Source organism: Ochotona princeps, chromosome 29 (assembly GCF_030435755.1).
Source record: "Ochotona princeps isolate mOchPri1 chromosome 29, mOchPri1.hap1, whole genome shotgun sequence".
In the NCBI taxonomy this organism is placed as follows: domain Eukaryota; kingdom Metazoa; phylum Chordata; class Mammalia; order Lagomorpha; family Ochotonidae; genus Ochotona; species Ochotona princeps.
Window position 1 is genome coordinate 21384354 of NC_080860.1, and position 19276 is coordinate 21403629.

Below are 19276 nucleotides of genomic sequence, written 5' to 3' on the forward strand. Positions count from 1 at the left end.
AAGGTATCTAGAAGAATCTGTGGGGCGGGACCCCGCACCCTTCCTTGCATAGCTCCCAGTTCACCAGGGTAGATTAAGTGTAAACCTTAGATCTTCAGAGAAGACATTTTAGGACTCTTTTCTTGCTGCGGAAGCCCCCTTGAGTTCCACACCAGACTCATTAACTCAGATTCCGAGGGCTAGCCTTTATCCTTGGAAGGTCCCAAGGTCCTCAGAGATGGAGATGTGCAGCCAGGATTGAGATGTTAAAAAAATAAAAAAGCAAAAGAAAAAGCAGTGGCTGGGAACAATACTGGTGGTTTAAGGGAACTGATCCCAGAATTAATTTCTCAGTCAATAAAGTGGCACCGACTCCTCTAACAATGTGTCTTTTCAATGGGCCCATTCTCTTCCACTTTACTCTGCAGGATTCAGAATAACAACCCTAGAGAATCTCCCCAGGGTGATCACAAGCAAGACTCGAGGTTTAGGTACAAGTGCTACTTCAGATTCACAAATGATGGAACCCCAACTCTACCAGCCTGCTTCCTCTCACATAGACAGCTGTGAAAGAACAGAGCTTTTCAGCACTGAGCACAGGAAAGTGAAACCTTTGAGATGAAGAACACCTAGGAAAAGCTGCAGGGGGGCAGAAGAGTGGGAAGCGGCTATGCATGCTGAGTTCAGGGACTGAGGCTCAAAAGATGGGATTGGGTTCCGGAGAGGAGCACTGGGTGAAGAGAGAGGATGTCTGAATTCCACGTTTCTTGGATACACCACCCATGGATACATTAGAGCATCTAAACAGAAATTCTGTTGTCAAGTTCACAGCAAATACCAACCCCCAGTGGGTGGTGGAGCATAGAGTACTCATACCACTTAGCATGAAAATCCATCCTTTTCAGTTCAGCCTCCATCTGCCCTCTGGAACCCATGCCCCCACACGGGGTTCCCACGCAGCTAGACTGGCCTATTCAGCAGTCTGTAAGGAAGTCCAAGGAACTCACATGTTTCCTATTCCCAACCTCTGAAACTAAGTCCGTCAGCTTTCATCACTGTAGCACCTGAAAGGAACTACTCAGAAAGGAGGCAGGTTAATTTCACCTTATAGTTTTGGAAGTTCACTGCCCAACCCTGAGGTACCCTGTTGTGCTGGCTCTGTCGTCTGATGAGCGTAGAGGCTGGCATTGGAAGAACATGAGAAGCAACAGGACTGCATGGTAAACTAGGGCACAGAGAGGCAGAATACTACCAGCTTCCAGCCTTTGTGTGGTCTCTCCCGATTAGGCTCTAGCAACCCAATCCAATGCCGTCACATTCAAAGTCTCCATCTTCAGAGACCGTAACTACATTAAGTTCCCTTAACCCTTGAATGTATGGTTCTAGAATAAACATTAAATACATGCACTTTTATTCTAGTTTCCTTATAGCCTGTTCTTCCAGTTCCCTCACTTACCCAGATCACAAACCCTACTCCCAATGCTCCAAGCCTAATTTGTGTCCGAATATATTCTCTCTAAATCTGTATGGACAGGAAATGAATATTCCCTACCACAATCACCTAGCAGTGTATGGCAGAGTCAAAGTGACGAATGATTGGATGAAGCAACAAGGGAATGAGTTGATAAATTAGGAAATGAATGAAACAGAATTTCCTAAACCAGACTGCGCTTTAACATTTTCTCTAAATTGTTGCAGCAAACTGTGTCTAACATATTCACTTAGGTCATATTATTTACTGCGGCGTTGTATTAATTACCAATTTATCCATTTATACCACCTCTCTCTAGTGGGATTACAAGCTGCTGGGGGTCAAGTCTGTGTCATGTGTTGGTGTTCCCCTTGGCTTTGACAGGGCAACAACTTGACCTCTCTAAATGTGTACTGGTCGAACATCAGATCAGCTGAGTGGCCACTGTGAAGTGCCAACTCACAGCCCTCTCGTGTGTACTGGCCATAAATCACCTTTCCTATTTGCTAAGGCCTGGCTCGAAGTTCAAGGTTACCTGGATGGATCCTGAAGACACCTGGTCAACATGTAACCAGAACAACATCTGGCTTTGGCATCCATGAAATTCTAATAGGCAATGTGTACAGGTAGCGCTGAAAAAAAATGGTTTTCTGTTACAATCTCGAAGCTTCTCTCAGTCATCCATGTGCTGAGCATCGAGTCCAGAGCTTCAGAGAGATGCTGCCTGCATTCCTTCATCTCTGAGCTCAGGGTCTCTCATAAACTTGCTGCCGCATTTTCTTCCCTAACCCTCATGGGCTCCTGTGTCCCAGGTGTCTGAAGCTCCCACGGAGCCTTATGCTCTGAAGTCTGTTTCACGTTTCTTTCTCCTCCCTTTCTGGAACATTCTTTCCTTTGTCTTTGGCTAAATCTATTTGGTTTTCAGAGCCAAACTGGACGGTCGCTGCTTTAAGCTCTCCCACTCAGAAGCCATGTCCCCCTGCCTTAAGATCTCTATGTCCCTCTCAAGAGGACCTCTGCATTCCTGGGGACAGTAACCCCAGCCCTGGGATGAAGCACAGCATTGGTGGCACAGAAGATGGCTCATAAACTTCCCGAACTACACGACAGAACTGTGAAATAGAAACTGAAAAAGAGAAGCCATAAATGATATGACTAGCAGGTTATTTAGTAACAGTAATAATAACAATAATAATAATAATAGGGCCTGGCGGCGTGGCCTAGTGGCTAAAGTCCTCACCTTGAACACTCCAGGATCCCAAATGGACACCGGTTCTAATCCCAGCAGCTCCACTTCCCATCCAGCTCCCTGCTTGTGGCCTGAGAAAGCAGTCAAGGACGCCCCAAAGCCTGGGACCCTGCACCCGCGTGGGAGACCTGGAAGAGCTCCTGGCTCCTGGCTTTGGATTGGCTCAGCTCCAGCCATTGCAGCCACTTGGGGAGAGAGCCAGCAGAGGGAAGATCTTCCTCTCTGTCTGTCCTCCTCTCTGTATATCTGATTTTCCAATAAAAGTAATCAAATCTTTAACAATATAATAATAATAATAATAATAATAATAAAACCTAGCTCTCTCAGTTCCTTTTTTCTGAGTATAGGATAAGGAAAGAAGAGTGACTTAACAAGTGAGATATCTCCATTGTCATTATCCAAATACCCGAGACATACTTTTGGTAAACTTCCAATTGTTGTAGGTACTGTGAAGCTTGCGGACAGTCATTTCTCAGTTTCTCATGAAACAGAAGGAAACAGAAAACCTCCTCAAAGTTTTGTCTTCTCAAACTCCCTGCTCAGAAGGCCAGTGAGAGTCACAGCCCTCTGGTGTTTGATTTAACTGCCCTCCGTAACGGGATTTTCTCATCAGCATCGTATTAGCTGAAATGCAGAGGCATCACCGACAACCTAATCGAAGCAGAGGACGGAGTTTGAAGAATCCTTGTGTTTTGTGGATGCAAAGATGACAGATCGCTACAAGCGACTTGCACCGAAAGGGTCGCACTTGGGGAATAGCTCCGTTAACTGAAGGGCTGTGCCTATACACATGTTGACTGCAAAGATGAATGCGAGACAGCTCTCTCTTTCTAAATGATGTAGTACTTCCTCTGGGACATGTTCTGCAACACACGAGGCACCTGATTGTCAAAAAAATCAACATTTGCCAAAAATAACTTAACATTTTTACTTCCATTGTCAAAATTATGCTCCTCAGAGAGATTTGGAGGTCCGCTCCACTGGTTTATTCATTCCACCAGTCACTAATACAGCCACTAAACACAGCTGTTCGTATCCTCTTTGGAGATAATTTCAGGATGCTGACAGACTCCTAGGCTGACATTTTATGGATGCTCAAGTTCTCAATGCAAAATAGTATCATAGTTGTTGATAATGCAGATTGATTACAAAACATAACATAAAGTACATTCTATGTAAGCGGTCATTACAGTGTGTCTTTTAAGAAAAATAACAAAAAGCCTGTATGTTTTCAATACAGATGAAATTTTTTTAAAAATTGATTTCCAGTTGACTTAGTCTCGGGTGTATATGCACAGACAAGGCACCTCTGTGTTTATAACACTGATATTAGCCACTGATGTTCTATAAAGGCAACTCTGGCTGAAGCCGACCATGCGTCAAGAACGCCAACAGGCTCCTCATCCGGTGTGACCCCCGATGTTGTCATTTCCACATGATTTGGCTCCCCCAGTTCATGCACACTTTAAGTCCCCAGAGTCATACATGAACGATGCAGAGATGGTGGAAAAGAAATTATATGGTGTGTGGAGGTGAAGAAAGTAGACCTGTGAGATTGTCATGATGTATACCAAAGGTTAGCTGCAAGGTTTTCAGCAAAGGGCTCGGCTTCCTGGGTTTCCAGGGCATCCTTCCCCCTGCAGGCGCTTCCCTGTGCGCTGTACCCATCAGACACGAGAGCGGATAGCACTGCTCAGTCTTGGGCCGGGCCTCCATATCCTGCTTCCTGATCAGCCGTGTCTGGGACCCAGCTACCGTGATGAAAAACAAAGTCACCTGAGAGTAAGGTTACAGGCAAAATGCTCAACTTTAGATCCCACATAGCCTCTTTCCCTGAATAACCTAATTAGACATTTGACTGTAGAGTTTTCTTCTTAAGTACAGTTTCCTTATCTTTGTTTTTTTTATTATTATTATTCTTTTTATTTTGTTAAGAAATGATTTTTTTCATGATACAGTTCTATAGGTTCAGGCATTCTTCCTTCCTCCCCTCTTCTCTCTTACCGCCCCTCCCCCACTGGTTTTCCCTACAGTAGAGTGATCGTTCAGTCCCTCAACAACAGTGATAAGTCCATCAGTCTGCTATTTAAGTGTATCCTGACACTGTAGGTAAAGGCAGTGGTACCAGTTTCATTGGGAGTCCATCTTTGATTCCGAAGGAGAGATGCCCACTGCAGTAGATCTTCACTTTTTGGTATGCATTATACATATATTCCTCTAGAAATCTGGGTGTGGAAGCAACTGACAGTGTACAAAATGAATCTGAGTAGCAGCAGGACATAAAGGAACGTTCACGGATTTGCGAGTTCAGATGGGTAACCTGCGGCTGAACACCCTTTGGTTCAAAACTCTTTATTTTTCTGAAACGCCAGCTCTAGAACAAGTGATTCAGATAGCTTCTATTTTAAGACTGCTGGTGTATCTCTCAGATCTCCAACTCACAAAGCCCTAAATATCCTCTCGTTAACCCTGTGAAACATCACGTACGTAATATGAAGTTCTAGATGGAGGGAGGGAGGGGCTGTCTTTTCCATGGGAATCGACTTTTCTTTTGCAAAGGTTTATTTATTTTTATTGCAAAGTCAGATATACAGAGAGGAGGAGAGACAGAGAGGAAGATCTCCCATCCATTCCATGTCCAGCGCCGACTGGAGCTGAGCTGATCAGAAGCCAGGAGCCAGGAGCTTCTTTCAGGTCTCTCATGTGGGAGCAGGGTCCCAAGGGTTTGGGCCGTCCTCAACTGCTTTCCCAGGCTACAAGCAGGAGCTGGATGGGAAGTGGGGCTGCTGGGATTAGAACTGGAGCCCATATGGGATCCTGGCGCTTGCAAGCGAGGACTTTAGCCTCTAGGCCACCAAGCCGTGCCCCGGGAATTGACTTAATTCGGGGATCCAAGGTGTCGGAAATACCTGAAATTGTTGCAAAATGTGTATTCCTTGATCCTTGAATAAAATGAAATGCCATTTGATTTTTTTGTGATGTACCGTGAACCAAGAAAAGCCTCGGTGACGCTGAAAACATATTAAGATTTGTCATTATTTCTTCATTGTTCATGTGGGGAGGCCATCTTTTATAAAGCCAATACAACTTCAAGTGTCTTAAAAATATGTTCACTCATAAATGTAAAGAAGGAAAAAAATGCTTTTGCTCTGAAGCTAGCTTTAGGATGCAAATCCTAGCATCCATTGCTGAAGCAGCAGTTCCAATAACGGTCGTTTTGCCTCTGGTCTAACTCCCTACTGCAGCATCTGGGGAAAGAACAGAAGATGGGCTAGTACTTGGGCATCTGCCATTCACATGGGCAGCTCGGAAAGAGTTCCTGACTCCATGACCTGGCTGCTGTGTAATTAGGAGAATGACCCAGTGGTTGGAAGCTCCCCCAATCTCTCTCTCTCTCTTTCCCTCTCTCTCTCTCTTTCCCTCTCTCTCTGTCTCTGCCACTCTGCCTGTCAAATACAAAAACAGGCATCGCCTGTCTTCTTTTTTGTTTTGTTTTGTTTTCTTCCGCTAACTAAAGGAAGCCAAACCCTGCCTAATTCGTGTGAAAAAAAAAAATAAGAAGTTTCCAACTTCCTAAAATGCAAGAAATTCCCCTGGAGGAGAAAATTATGCAATAGGTCTCCGAGACTGATGTCAAGAACTCGGGCCACACATTTTCTAAAAGCTTGCATTTGCTAGTTTCCATTTTTGAGAGACAGGTATGAAATAACTGATAATTTCTTTTCCCTTCTGTGGCTGGGAAATGAGGCAGTACTTACCAACCTCTCTCTCTCTCTCTTTCCCATCATAAATGCATTTTAATGAACTGACATGTGCTTAATGATACAGGCAGCACCTGGAGTCTTTACAGCAAAGAGCCACCAGGCACTGTGTTATACTAAAATTGCATTTTTTTTTTTACCTGAGGCCACCCAAGTCTCTGCTCAAATATCCCACCAATTAGAAAAAAAATCCCATTGCCAGCTCACATTTTTCTTTAAATAAGGAGGATTTTGGTTTAACTTTTGGAACTGTGAACATGAAAGATATTATAAATCTAAGAGATTAACTTGTCTCCATTATTGCAAACCTAATAAATTTTGTAAAACTTCTCCATCTAGTTTTTATGACTTAGAATGAAGTGTCTTCTGCCTCTAGGTCTCAAGTCAGAATAGAAAGAAAGAAGTTTGCTAAATAGCTGCTTAACACCATTGGGTCTAACAGATCTCTAACCTCATCTAATGGCCATCACAGTCCTGCTTATTTAAATCACAGAGATGGAGAGACAGACTGACCATCCATGCCCCCAAGTGGGTGCCACAAGTGTAACTCCTCCCACTTCACCTGCTGCCTCCCAGGGTATGTTGAGACGGGGATCTCTAGGGGTAGAAGCAGAGTCAGTCTCAAACCCCGGCATGCCATCAGGGGATGTGGGCACCTCCAATGAAGCCTCAACCACAGCGGCAAACATCTGTCCACAGCTGCTCTTGATTTCCTGCCGGGCACTCTCTCAGATGAGCTAAGGAGCCACATTTGAGAATGTCCACACCTGTACACAATCACGGCCCCATGAATATAGACTGGACTGCATCATGCACAGAGAATGGGTAAACTGACAGCAATGTTCTCCTCTCCAACTGCATGGATTGAAGGTGTCTCAGTTTGCCAGTCAGGTGCTCTCCGTCACCTTGTCCAGGCTGCCTTTCGGAAAGGTCAGGAGAGTGAGTCATGACCCTTGGGTCATGGTCATCTCAATCAGCTCAGAGACAGATATCCCCCCACAGAAAGCCTCATCGACAACTTCACTAGGGCCTCATCAGAGGCTCCAAACTGTGACACACAACCAAGTGGCCATTGCGATTTCTACCTGCAGAAACTGGGACAAAGGGTCTCCAATCACAAATATGCATGTCCCATACTACATGGCTACAGGTAACGAATACATTTCTATTTGCACGAATCATAACTGAAAGATTAAAGCAGGTCTACCTTCAAGCTTGTCTGAGTCAGGGGTCTAGCTTGCTGTGTTGGTTCCTTTCTTGATATGTGGGGTTCTTCCAGGATCTGAACAGACCTTCAGTATTGGGCCGTGTTTCATGTTTCACTATATTATGTCAATTTCCCTTTATTTGCTTCATAACAAAGCTCACATTTCAGGAGGCAAGGAGAGGTACTTAAATGCAAGGTAAACCATGCAGTCACATCACCCATGGCGGATGCTGGCTCAGGGTACACAGTAGAAGGAGACCCAAGGAACACTCACTACTCAGAGTTCTCAAAGGATTTGTGGGCTGATCAAAAGGCCTCAGTGCTTGGGTCTATGCCATCCATGTGGGAAACCTGCATGGGGTCCTTCTTCTGAATTCCAGCTAGCCCATCCCTGATTCCTGTGGCCCTTTGGGGAGTGAACCAGCAGAGGAGAGACTTCCATCATTCTGTCTCTAGATAAACAAGTTAACAAATGAACACATCTTCTTCAAAAGAGTTGCTATATTCAGATTTCATTTAATTCTCTCAAGCATACCTTTTAAATATATATTTGAATGTGTATGTTTTTAAATGTTTCTTTAAAGATATATTTACTTACTTCAAAGTTGATGTTACAGCAAGGGGTGGGGGGGGGGTTTCCAATTGCTTGTTTACACCCCAAATGGCCACAGTGGACAGGGCAGGACCGAGTTGAATCCTCTGTGGGAGGCAGGGATACAAGCTCTCCATCTTCCGCCACTCTCCCAGACTCATTAGCACGGAGCTAGAGCTGAAGTGGAACTGCTGGGATTTCAACAGGAGCTCATACGGCTCCACGTGCTGTGGTTAAAACCCTGTCGACCCTTAAAATATGTTTCTCGAAACTCATTAATTTTTCCTTGAAATCGAACTGAACATTAAAAAACAATGGTAAAGTGACTCAACAGGAAAATATAGGCTTGCCAGTGGGCCATATTCACATTGGAATCCCATGTTGACTTCCTCATTGACAGAGCAGAAAACACTTTGAGTGACAGCTCGAGGGTGCCAACCGATTCGGATCCAGTCTGCTGAGGGCACGAGTAACAGGGTGCCCTGCCAGTGGCTCAGCCTACACTAACTCTTCCTCTCTAGGAATTCTTCTCCCCATACCTAAAATGAGGATGCTCAAGGGTAAGGAAATTAAGGCACTAGCTAAAGTTCATGCAGCTGATTTGAAACAACAAAAATGGCGCATCTACACAGTGGAAGTAGGTGTATGAATGCTGGGCCATTCCACGGCCTCAGCACTGTCCCTGTGTAACGGCCTGAGCCTTCTTTCTTAACCTGGGTGAACAAGCAGCCACCTTGGCAGGCATCAGCATGCGGTACCTGTGAGGATTTCTGTGATGCGTTCACTCATCTTCTGGATGAGAAGCCTCAGGACTCCACCCTCCAGGCTCAGCAGCAGGGTCCCCGAGCCCTCCGACAGCTCCGTGGACAGAAGCACCCCGTCCTCATTCCACGTCCGGAACTGGAAGCTCACGGAGAGCCCGTCGATTCGCGGGGTGCCGGGGAGCAGCAAGTAACTGCCGCTGGAGTTGACAAATGTGATGGGAACGATGGGTGGTTCAGAGCAGGAAAAAGTGACATTGCCCTGGAAAACAGTAAGAATCAAACACAGAAAAGCCTTTTTTTTCTTAATTCTGCGTTCTGACAACCGATATAAACAACAGCCGGAGCTGACCTTAATTTCAGCGTTATTCCACGTTTGGTTGCAAGATCTTACAGGAGAAAAAAATTGTCAGCCTCGCTCAGAGATACACGTGACATGGTTTCCTTTTCCTTTTCCCAGCAGAGAGGGTCTTCTGAGACAGCAAGGGAGGAGGAGGGAGCAGGAACACTTTTTAGGAAACTTCAGAGGTAACAATTATTAAACTCACTTGTTGCAGAAACGCGCATGGCAAGTCAGCCATGTGCTAAGTGCTTGGGACGGTTTTTTATAATAAAGATGTATGGGGAACAACTTTATGAGACAGTGAAAAGTGCTAAAAGGAAGCTAGAGCACAGCACCCATGGGAGCCTGGCAGAAGCAATAAGCAGACAAGATGAGGCTAAACTGGGAGAAGAGGTTGGCCAGGAAGGTTGATGGAGGGAAAGCGATGTGAGCAGGCTGCAGCGGCCATGTTCAGCAAGGCTCAGGGGACAAACAAGGGCTTGGGGAAACTAGCCCAGTGGCATTCCTGGAGGAAGAAAGGCACCTTTAGATTTGCAAGTTGTCATTGGGCCCTGAAAGGCCTGGGAAGAGAAAAGGCTACAAAAGTGCATGGAAATTCAGAAAGCACTCCGATTCTTACTACACAGTTTTCCTTCAACGTTAGGACCTGTTAAGGGATCACGGACCACGCTTGCAATTGACTGAAGGGGTGGAGAGTGGATAAAAAGCCTGGACCTTGAGGATATCAAATATGAGTGCAGCAGAAGCAAGAAGAGGCCTCACCCATCAGAGAATAATGCCACTAAGTGTCTGAGTATCTATGAAGAAATCCCTTGCAATTTACAACGTCCACCATGCCAGGAAGTAGGCTCAGCATTTACATGTCATGAATTGTGCACAGCCAGTACAAGGTTCCAATTCAAGGGTGCACAGGCTGAGTTTAGAGAAAGCTGTGGGTCTTGCTCGCAGTGATGAGCGAAGATAAAGTCTCGGTTGCCTGGCTCAGAGACTTTCAAGTTTCATTACCACCTCTGATATCTCCCTCCTCTGCCCGGTGTGCCAATGCCATGTTTAATCACCAATCAACACATTCATGTGTAACCAGTTCACAAAAGTTACTTGCCCAAAACTGACATCCAAACTCTTTTTTTTTTTTCCTATAACAATGATCTGGTCCAAGTTATATCGTAAATTCATCCTCCATCCAAATTTCTTGACAAACAACCTATGTAACCTACTCACCAGTCTTCTTTTTAACATTTACATAAATGCTTTTCATCTGTCCTTGATGACATAAGGATCACCCCCACTGGACTCTGTGTTCCATGAATTACAATTCTAAGGCCACCCAAAAGTCCCTACGTGTTTAGCAGATGATATAAATTTCATAGCTTATCAATTGTGGCACTCTTTCCATTTAGAAGAAGAGCAAGATCCTACAAAAAGGGACTGCAGAATCTTAATTTTTTTTAAGATTCATTTATTTTGATTGGAAGGTCAGATATGCAGAGAGAAGGAGATATAGAGAGGAAGATCTTCCATCCACTTCACTTCCCAACTGGCGACAGTGGTCAGAGCTGAGCCCATCTGAAGCCAGGAATCAAGAGCTGCTTCCTTCTCTCCCATGCAGGTTGCAGGGCCCCAAGACTCTGGGTCATCCTCCACTGCCTTCCCAGGTCACTAGCAGGGACTGGATGGGAAGTGGAGCAGCTGGGATTAGAACTGGTGCTGCTATGGGATCCCGGCATATGCAAGGTGAGGACTTCAGCCACTAAGTTATGACACCGGGCCCACCGTCATTGTTTTTAGTTTCGGAGTTCATTGTCAAGTATGATGACGATAGAAGTACAGCTATGTCCAAAGTTTGGAGAGGAAAAGTGTAAACAGTAGATGAGAAGTTCCTTGCACTCTTAAGTTGGACTCAGCACTCCAGGAGAACATGTTTTCCCAGCTTAGTTCCCGTGCCACAGTGGCTGCGTGCTGGTTCAGTTTGTCCTTCCGTCTTGCCTGTGTTCCTTGCCACAGAGGAGTTGCCTCGTGGTGAAGACCATTAATACCTACCCCGTCCATCCAGTGGGAGGAAACAGAAAAATACCAGCTACGTGTAAAAGTCAACAGGTAGCTGTTTTGAATTATGCCATGTGTGGCTTCTGAGCTCTTCTCAAACGGCAACTGGATGGAATATCCACCCATCATTTAGAAAAAGCACCCGAGGAGACAGTCAAGTTCAGAATTATGGCAACTTAGACTTGGCCCACATTCTACAGGTTTCCTTGTTATGTGTTTCTTTCCTCAATTTCTCCAATGTTCGTCCCTCACACCCACAAGACAGTGCCCCTTGCTGCAGAGCCCTTCCAAAACTCTCTGTATCTGATTCATGAAGGTCTCAACACTCCTTTATTCGAACATTGTGTAACTGCGTCCTAGGCCGAAGACTGTAAGTCAGTTGCCCAAACGTGAGTGCTATTCTCCACTTTCTGTGGTCATCACACATATGTCAAGGTCATATCAAATCCACAGCTTCCCATGGCAAGGGGCGATACACTGTGGCCAAATCACAGAGACAGAGTCAGTGGTGCTGCTTCATAGGTGGCAGAGGGGATGGAAAAGAAAGCCAGGGTCTGAGATGGTTGCTTTGCTCCATATCTTAGTGAGCACAGGGCCTTGTCAGCATCCCGTATGGTATCTGATTCCAGGCCCGGCTGCTCTACCTCCAACTTAACTCCATGCTATCAGATCTGGAAAAGCAGCAAATAATGGCCCAAGTGATGGGCATGTGGCACCCATGTGGGAGATCTGGATGGAGTTTCTGATTCCTGCCTTTTACTTGGCCCAGTGGATGGAAGAGATCGCTTTCTCGATCTCTCTCTCTTTCAAATGAATTGATACATAAATCTCTAAAAAGAAAAGACACTCTACCTCGGGAGACAATCATTGTAAATAGCTTAACATTTCTGTCTTGACATCTTTTCTGTCTCCTTTGCTTCCCTTGCCTCCAGATCAAGGCAGTTCTGCTCAACCTCGCTCATGGACATGGTAGTCAGGAGCAGGATTCTGTCAGCTGTTGAGGTTTCTGGAAACGGGGCTCTTAATCCAGAACTTGCCTGCTCTGAGGAGATAAAGGGGTGGCCATAGAGATAGTATTTGTTTTATTAAGGATGGTTGGGAGCTGCTTGACTGGATTCGATCTGCACAGTCAGATGGCAAGGAAGAAGATGTTCCCAAGTCTTGTTCATCTCTTGCTCGTACCCAGGTCCTTGCAGTGTTGCATAAATAACCTTGCTGCCTTCCCTCTTCCTGCCACTTGCATGTAAAAGCACCAAAAAGCCTGGGCTGTATGGCTTCCTTAGCACACTTGTCTCTATCTTCCTGTTTGCCAGCTTCCGAGTGAACCTGCTTTAGTTCTTCCAATGCCTGACTCTCCACTTACTGGCTTTTTAATACAGCAGGCAAATAAGCTTGGGCTCATTCCTTGGTATCTGCCTGGTATCATTTCCTGGCTCAGCCACTGCTTCCCGGTTGGAAGGTGACATCTGCTATTTCACTGAAGCTGCCAGGGGTCACTATTTCTGCTTCTCTTTTTCCCATCCATGATGGAAGTTCTTTGTGCCTGTTCTTTCTTTCCTATACAAGCCCATTCTTCTCTCAAAACATGATGACTGGTGATTCTGGAAAAGACGGAGAAGTCATTTGTCCCTTGGAAGTCCCCAGGTAATGTCTACACAGCCAGGCACCTACAAATCCTCTTTTAGATTCTATCTGATATTGACCCACTTTTTTTTTTCCAGTTTTAGCAAAAGTTCTGCTGAGTCAATACAGGAAAAAAAAAAATCCCTCACCTTAGTCTGGCCACCCTGTCTCTTATCCCCTGGAATGGCCTTCAAGGATGCACCTGCTGGGCTAGCATGGCAAAGAATTACCCTTTCTCTGCATAGTTTCCCATCCTTCCACTGATCCCCAGCCAGCCCCCGGGCTTGGATCCCTTCCTACCTTTGATGTGTTCAGAGCCGTGTATAATCTCTCTGTTTTACTAGTCACGTCATTGTTGTAGTACTTTTTCTGTAGTTATTATTGCCCGTGAATACTTTTTAACTTTATCAATGCTTTTTTTTGAAAGATTTATTTATTTTTATTACAAAGTCAGATATACAGAGAGGAGGAGAGACAGAGAGGAAAATCTTCCGTCTGATGATTCACTCCCCAAGTGAGCAAGGATGACAGCTGTGCTGATCCGAAGCCAGCAACCAGGAACCTCTTCCCGGTCTCCCACACGGGTGCAGGATCCCGAGGCTTTGGGCCATCCTCTCCTGCTTTCCCAGGCCACAAGCAGGGAGCTGGATGGGAAGTGGAGCTGCCGGGATTAGAACCGGCGCCCATTTGGGATCCTGCCGCGTTCAAGGCAAGGACCTTAGCCGTCAGGCCACTGCGCCAGGCCCAACTTTATCAATTCTTTGGGGAGCTTCCCTGGTCTTTTCTTCGCAATCTTCAAAAGATAGAGTTCTTATCCCCACATCTTGTCTTGGGGAAAAAAAAAACAGAGAAGGACAGAGATGGGGCGCAAGTGAGGGAGAAGGTGTAAGCCAGCTGAGGTGCTACCCTGCAGCAGGTTTCTGGGTCATAGGACATTTTAATAAATGCTAATCAAGCCCAAGGAGAGACCTTGCTATACCCCACGAAGGAATTAGCTTTATCTGCTGGGGCCATTGCACAAAGAGTGATAAGGGGCCCCTTCTTTTTCTTGCCTGCAAGTACCACACATTCAGCAAATCGTACTGAAAATGGAAGAAGATACATCCAAAATCAGAGAATATATAATAATCCCTACACTCATTCCGACCCTGAATGTGTGGTATTGAGAACCACATGTAAACCTGCCTTGTAGCTTCCCTGTAAAAAAGTGTGAACAAAATCTAACTTTTTTCTAACAACCAACTTAAGAAAATGACTGGTTGTGTCTAGTTTGGGGAGTTAAACAAGCTACAGCCTGGATTTTCCAACTGCACACTCATTATACTCATGAAGTATGTGTGTGTGTGTGTGTGTGTGTGTGTGTGTGTGTGTGTGTGTAGTCAGGAGGCTCTGCCAACAACCAACCCGATCTGCCCCTGAGGTTTCCTAAGGTGTACATCATAGGCTTCATGCGTTCACACAGTTATGACCCATTTCTGCAAACCCACGTGGGTCATCATGGGATGTATGACTGTTCCCTGCACCACCTGGTTCCGTTTCCCTTGAGCAGCCTGTTGCAAACAATCAACAACAAGTGGAAGGAGACAAGTAAGCCCGTGCCAAGACAAACTTGCAGATACATTAGGAAGGAGGCACAGATTCAGAAACGTGCAGGAAGGTCAAGAAAGGCTCCCACTGCCCCTCTGCTTGCAGCGTGGACTTCACATAGGAAGCAACAGATGGCCCTAGCTGCTCAGAGAACATTCCCTGTCCCAGCAGTGTTCCCTGATCACCCACACCAAGATCACAGGCAACAAATGAGAACCCTGAAGCTCCCCCAGCCTATTATTTGTCATGGTTGTTGGCAGCATATTCCCCCATAAAAATGACCTGCCTTCTTCTCTCCAACAGGAGTGACCCCCTTCTGCTGGCCCGTGCACTCCACTCTCATAGTCCCTTAGCCTGGTTCAGTGGCTCTCCCTCACTCCCCATGTCTGGTGCCTCTTCATTTTCCACAATGTCATGGCTGTCTCCAATGACTGTCCGTGGTGTGAGCCAACAATAAAATTGACTGTTTCTTTCTTTGTTGTTTCTTAGTGCCTTGCAATAACTGCTACTTTTTGAAAACAGCATAAGCTTTGCATAATGGTATATTTGTAAGTGACTCTACTCCATTTGCTTTGACTTCTGAAGATCCGAAACTGAAACACAAGCAGAACCAAATTCTTAGTATGAATTTTCTGGGAAAACCAAATCGTCTCTTGGCTCTTTGCTGCTTCTTGCAGTGTCCAAGGAACTGGTGGGATTCATTTGGGAACAAATGACAGATGCACATGCTGGCACTGTTCCTGGCTTCTTGTCTCTTTTTTTTTTCTTTTCCCGGCTCAATCACTTCTCTGCATGACAAAAGATCAATCACCCTAAACCAGGGACCATAAAAGAGCCCACTTCTTTGCTTAGCAAAATATCTCCATTAGCCTTCTGACATCCTAGTAGCCCACGGGAATTATGGTCTGTTGCAGAACTTTCTGTCCTGAGTTCCTTTCCCTATACTTTGTCTGAGCGATCGTGTAGGAGAGGATTTAATGAAAGCAGAAAGAGTTACTCAGAGACAAAAGTGCATGTTGGACTTGGTCGCTAGAGATTTAGGTGCCAAAGGGTTACGCTACGGCTTACCATGGTGTTAAAATCCAGTCATGGGGCCCGGCGGCGTGGCCTAGCAGCTGAAGTCCTCGCCTTGAAAGCCCCGGGATCCCATATGGGCGCCGGTTCTAATCCTGGCAGCTCCACTTCCCATCCAGCTCCCTGCTTGTGGCCTGGGAAAGCAGTTGAGGACGGCCCAATGCATTGGGACCCTGCACCCGCGTGGGAGACCGGGAAGAGGTTCCAGGTTCCCAGCTTCGGATCGGCGCGCACCGGCCCGTTGCGGCTCACTTGGGGAGTGAATCATCGGGTGGAAGATCTTCCTCTCTGTCTCTCCTCTCTGTGTATATCTGGCTGTCATAAAATGAATAAATCTTTTAAAAAAAAAATCCAGTCATGGAAAGGTGTGATCTGAATAAGCACATGCTCAAAAGACTATTCCACATTTACCTTAACTCCACAGATTTCCAAAAAAAAAAAAAACTTTGAAGGAAGAGTTCAGCTTGATTTCTCCCTCCCACCCCCGTCTCACTCCTTTACCGCTTCCTCTAGTAATAATCTCTTTGCTGAAAGATCAGACTCATAACATCTCACATGATCTATTTCTTCCCTTTCCCTCTTCCCCCCCTGTTCCTTCTGGTCATGATTCCCTTCCCATGCTCCCTTTTTCCTTCTTTTGCCTTTTGAACTTTTGGGGTAACAGATCCCGAAGTCACATGGAAGTCCAAATCTTAACACTGCACACAACGGAGTGTTCAGTGGGTTAAAAAGTAGAAAGATCCTGGGAACCCCCTTGAATCTGTCCTCTTGGTCTTAATGTCAGTCAGCACGAGACCTGAGGTGACTGGTGCTTGCACTCAACATCCTCTTCTTCTGCGACCCTGAGAATTGGATGTTTCGCTTTGCTAAACAAGTCAGGCTCTCTGTGTATTTTGGCGGTTGGTTGGTCATTTCCCTGGAACGCAACCACGTGTAGGAGCTTTACATGTTGGAAGCTGTGGCCACTGAATCGACTCTTCCTAAGGCTCCCACTGGCTCCTTTGTTCCTGAGTGGCTGAGACCTAACATTACATAAGGACTTCATATTCATCCCCTTATCCTCTATCTGTTCTTCCAAGAAGATGAAACATCACCTTCACCCACTCTTATTGGAGTGACAAATGTGCTTAAGTTTTTACATGTGGGAAAGCTGTCCCTTTGTAAAAGAATACAAAGAAGGAAGTGATGGCCTCTTTCCCTTCCACTAGGAAAAAGAGCAATGAATGTCACGGGTGATGATGTTAATTAAAAAATAAAATGTTAGTGGCCTGGCACAGTAGCCTAGTGGTTGAACTCCTCACTTTGCATGTGCTGAGATCCCATATGGACACTGGTTTGTATCCTGGCTGCTTCACTTTCTTTCTAGCTCCCTGCTTATGGTCTGGGAAGGCAGTTGAGAATGCCCCACAGCCTTGGGATGCTACATCTGTGTGGGAGACCCAGAACAAACTCCTAGTTCCTGGCTTCAGATCAGCTCAGCTCTGGCTGCCACTTAGGGACTGAACCAACAGACAAAATATTTTCTGTCTCTCCTTCTCTCTGTAAATCTGATTTTCCAAGAGAAAATAAACAGATCTTAAAAAAAAATAATAATAATATGTAAGCTGAAGATGAAACCCTTTGAGATACGAACAATCACCTCATTGTCTCTGGACAGTTTTTAGGGAATAACAACCCATCGAGTGATGATCTTTCTTCTGACCCACCACTTCGCAGAAAATAGCTAATAAAATATGCACAGAGCACCAACTTCACAATGAGGTGTACAGCAGGTAAAACCCTTGGCAATGAAAAGATGGAACGGATTCTGTGCAGCCACGTAACTGGTTCAGTGGCCACACAATGGACGCAAGAATAAAACAGAGCCGGAGCAGGTGCTGAGCTGCAGGCTGCTTAACATATCGGGGTCATTCGGCCACCAGTTGAAGTGTGCCAAGCTCTGATCTAAATCCAAGCAGAAGCCTCCAGCTAAAAGCTTTCCTCTGTATGGAAGGGCCTTTCCAAGCAAGGATCCTACACTGGCAGCATGGCGATTGAGATCCCCTTGTGACTGATGGCTGGGAGTGGCATGATGGGACATTTCCTCCCTCGACACACGCGATGACAGACACAATTGGATGGATTAGCCCTTGTCCGGTACACTAGGACCAAAGTTCAAGGATGTCGCTCTGCTGGCCGACTGGGTGAAAGAAACGTCACAGTGAGCTGAAATGGAGTCGAGAACAGAGAGGATGTGAAAGCTAACGGTTGTCTGTGTTTGTCAGCCATTCTTGTATTGTTTTCAGTGAGCCATACCAGCTTGGCTACAGCAGAGACCTCAAACCTAAGTGCCCAGGAGGGAGTTTTCCAAAGATCTGAGAAGATGCTCCAAGTGGTGTCTTTCAAGCACAGTTTGGATGAGCAGTTGGAGATCAGCAAGAGCGTATTGACAAAACACATAGAAAGCCAGAAATCTAAGGCTGTCTAACTGGATGAAACGCAAAGCCATCCAAAGGGTGTGAGCAGAAATCTTTCTTCCTTCTAGTCTCAGGATAAAACTGGAAACACGGAAGAGTGAAATGACAGTTTGTATCTGGCTAACAGCACCTTCTGGGCAGAAGCACCCATACTACATATGTCAAAAGATATCCCTACAACCTTACATGTTCCAGGAACGACATGACCCTCTGTACCTGTTAACCCCTCCATCATATCCACCTCTCCCGCTGGAAGAATGGACTCTAAATGCTGTTATGGATGTGAGGGTGGGGTGGGGGTGGTTATGACCACTCGGGTTGCTTCATGCTGAAAGGGGACATCAGGAGGCCACTCTTGCAAGGGTTGACTTTAGGATTCCTGGTAGAGTGTCGATCTCCTCGGGGAGACTGTCTAAAGTACCACCTGCAGCCTGAAGCTTTCTCAAGATTTAGTGACACAGAGCAGGAGGCTGTTATCATCTCTTGCAATGGAGTGGGATTCAGGGGTTTAGCTGGGGGCCTCAGTGTTCAGGATTCAATTTCAGAGTGTTAGATGCAAGAGAATTGTCAGAGGTTTAAACGGCTGTCAAAGTAAAAGACATAAGCATTTTATCCAAAACTACGGACTGAAATTTTTTTTTTAAGTAACTGAACTCAATGAAAGCAAAGGAAAACATATGCACCTTCTTCGAGTAGCAGAGCATTGAGTCAGAGACAGAAATTCTTCAGTTGGAAAGATGAGCCCGTGCTACAGAAATACCAATGGTTTTAACCCACTGTTACATATCGGTACTTGAGTTTTGAAAACAAAGCAGTTTTTTCAATCCAAGCAGGTGATATCCAAGTGATATTTTACACAATTACAATTTATTGAACGTGTTACAAATCCTAGGAGTCGTCACATGAACTTAGAATGTGGTAAGTGTTCATGGATACGGAGATGTATTTAGGTCTCAGTACATGGTGGAAATGCCAACACTGACAAGGGTCGTGCAAGTGAGAAGGGGGGCTGCTAAGGAAGTGATCCCTTCAAACTCACTCATATTTTCCAACTGGACACAATCCTTTGCACATTTCGCTTCAAGTCACTGATGCATAGTGACAAATTTCAGAGCCTGGCAGCAAAA

General features: G+C 45.6%; 1 protein-coding gene across 1 annotated transcript in view; it reads right to left on the reverse strand.

Annotated features, from left to right (window-relative positions):
• The window catches only part of LOC101527740 (contactin-associated protein-like 5), a 308863-nt gene that overhangs the window by 236029 nt on the left and 53558 nt on the right, over positions 1–19276 (reverse strand). The window contains exon 6 of the mRNA XM_058657017.1: positions 9018–9282. Coding sequence (XP_058513000.1) covers positions 9018–9282 — 265 coding nt within the window. The remainder of the gene's footprint in view (positions 1–9017; positions 9283–19276) is intronic.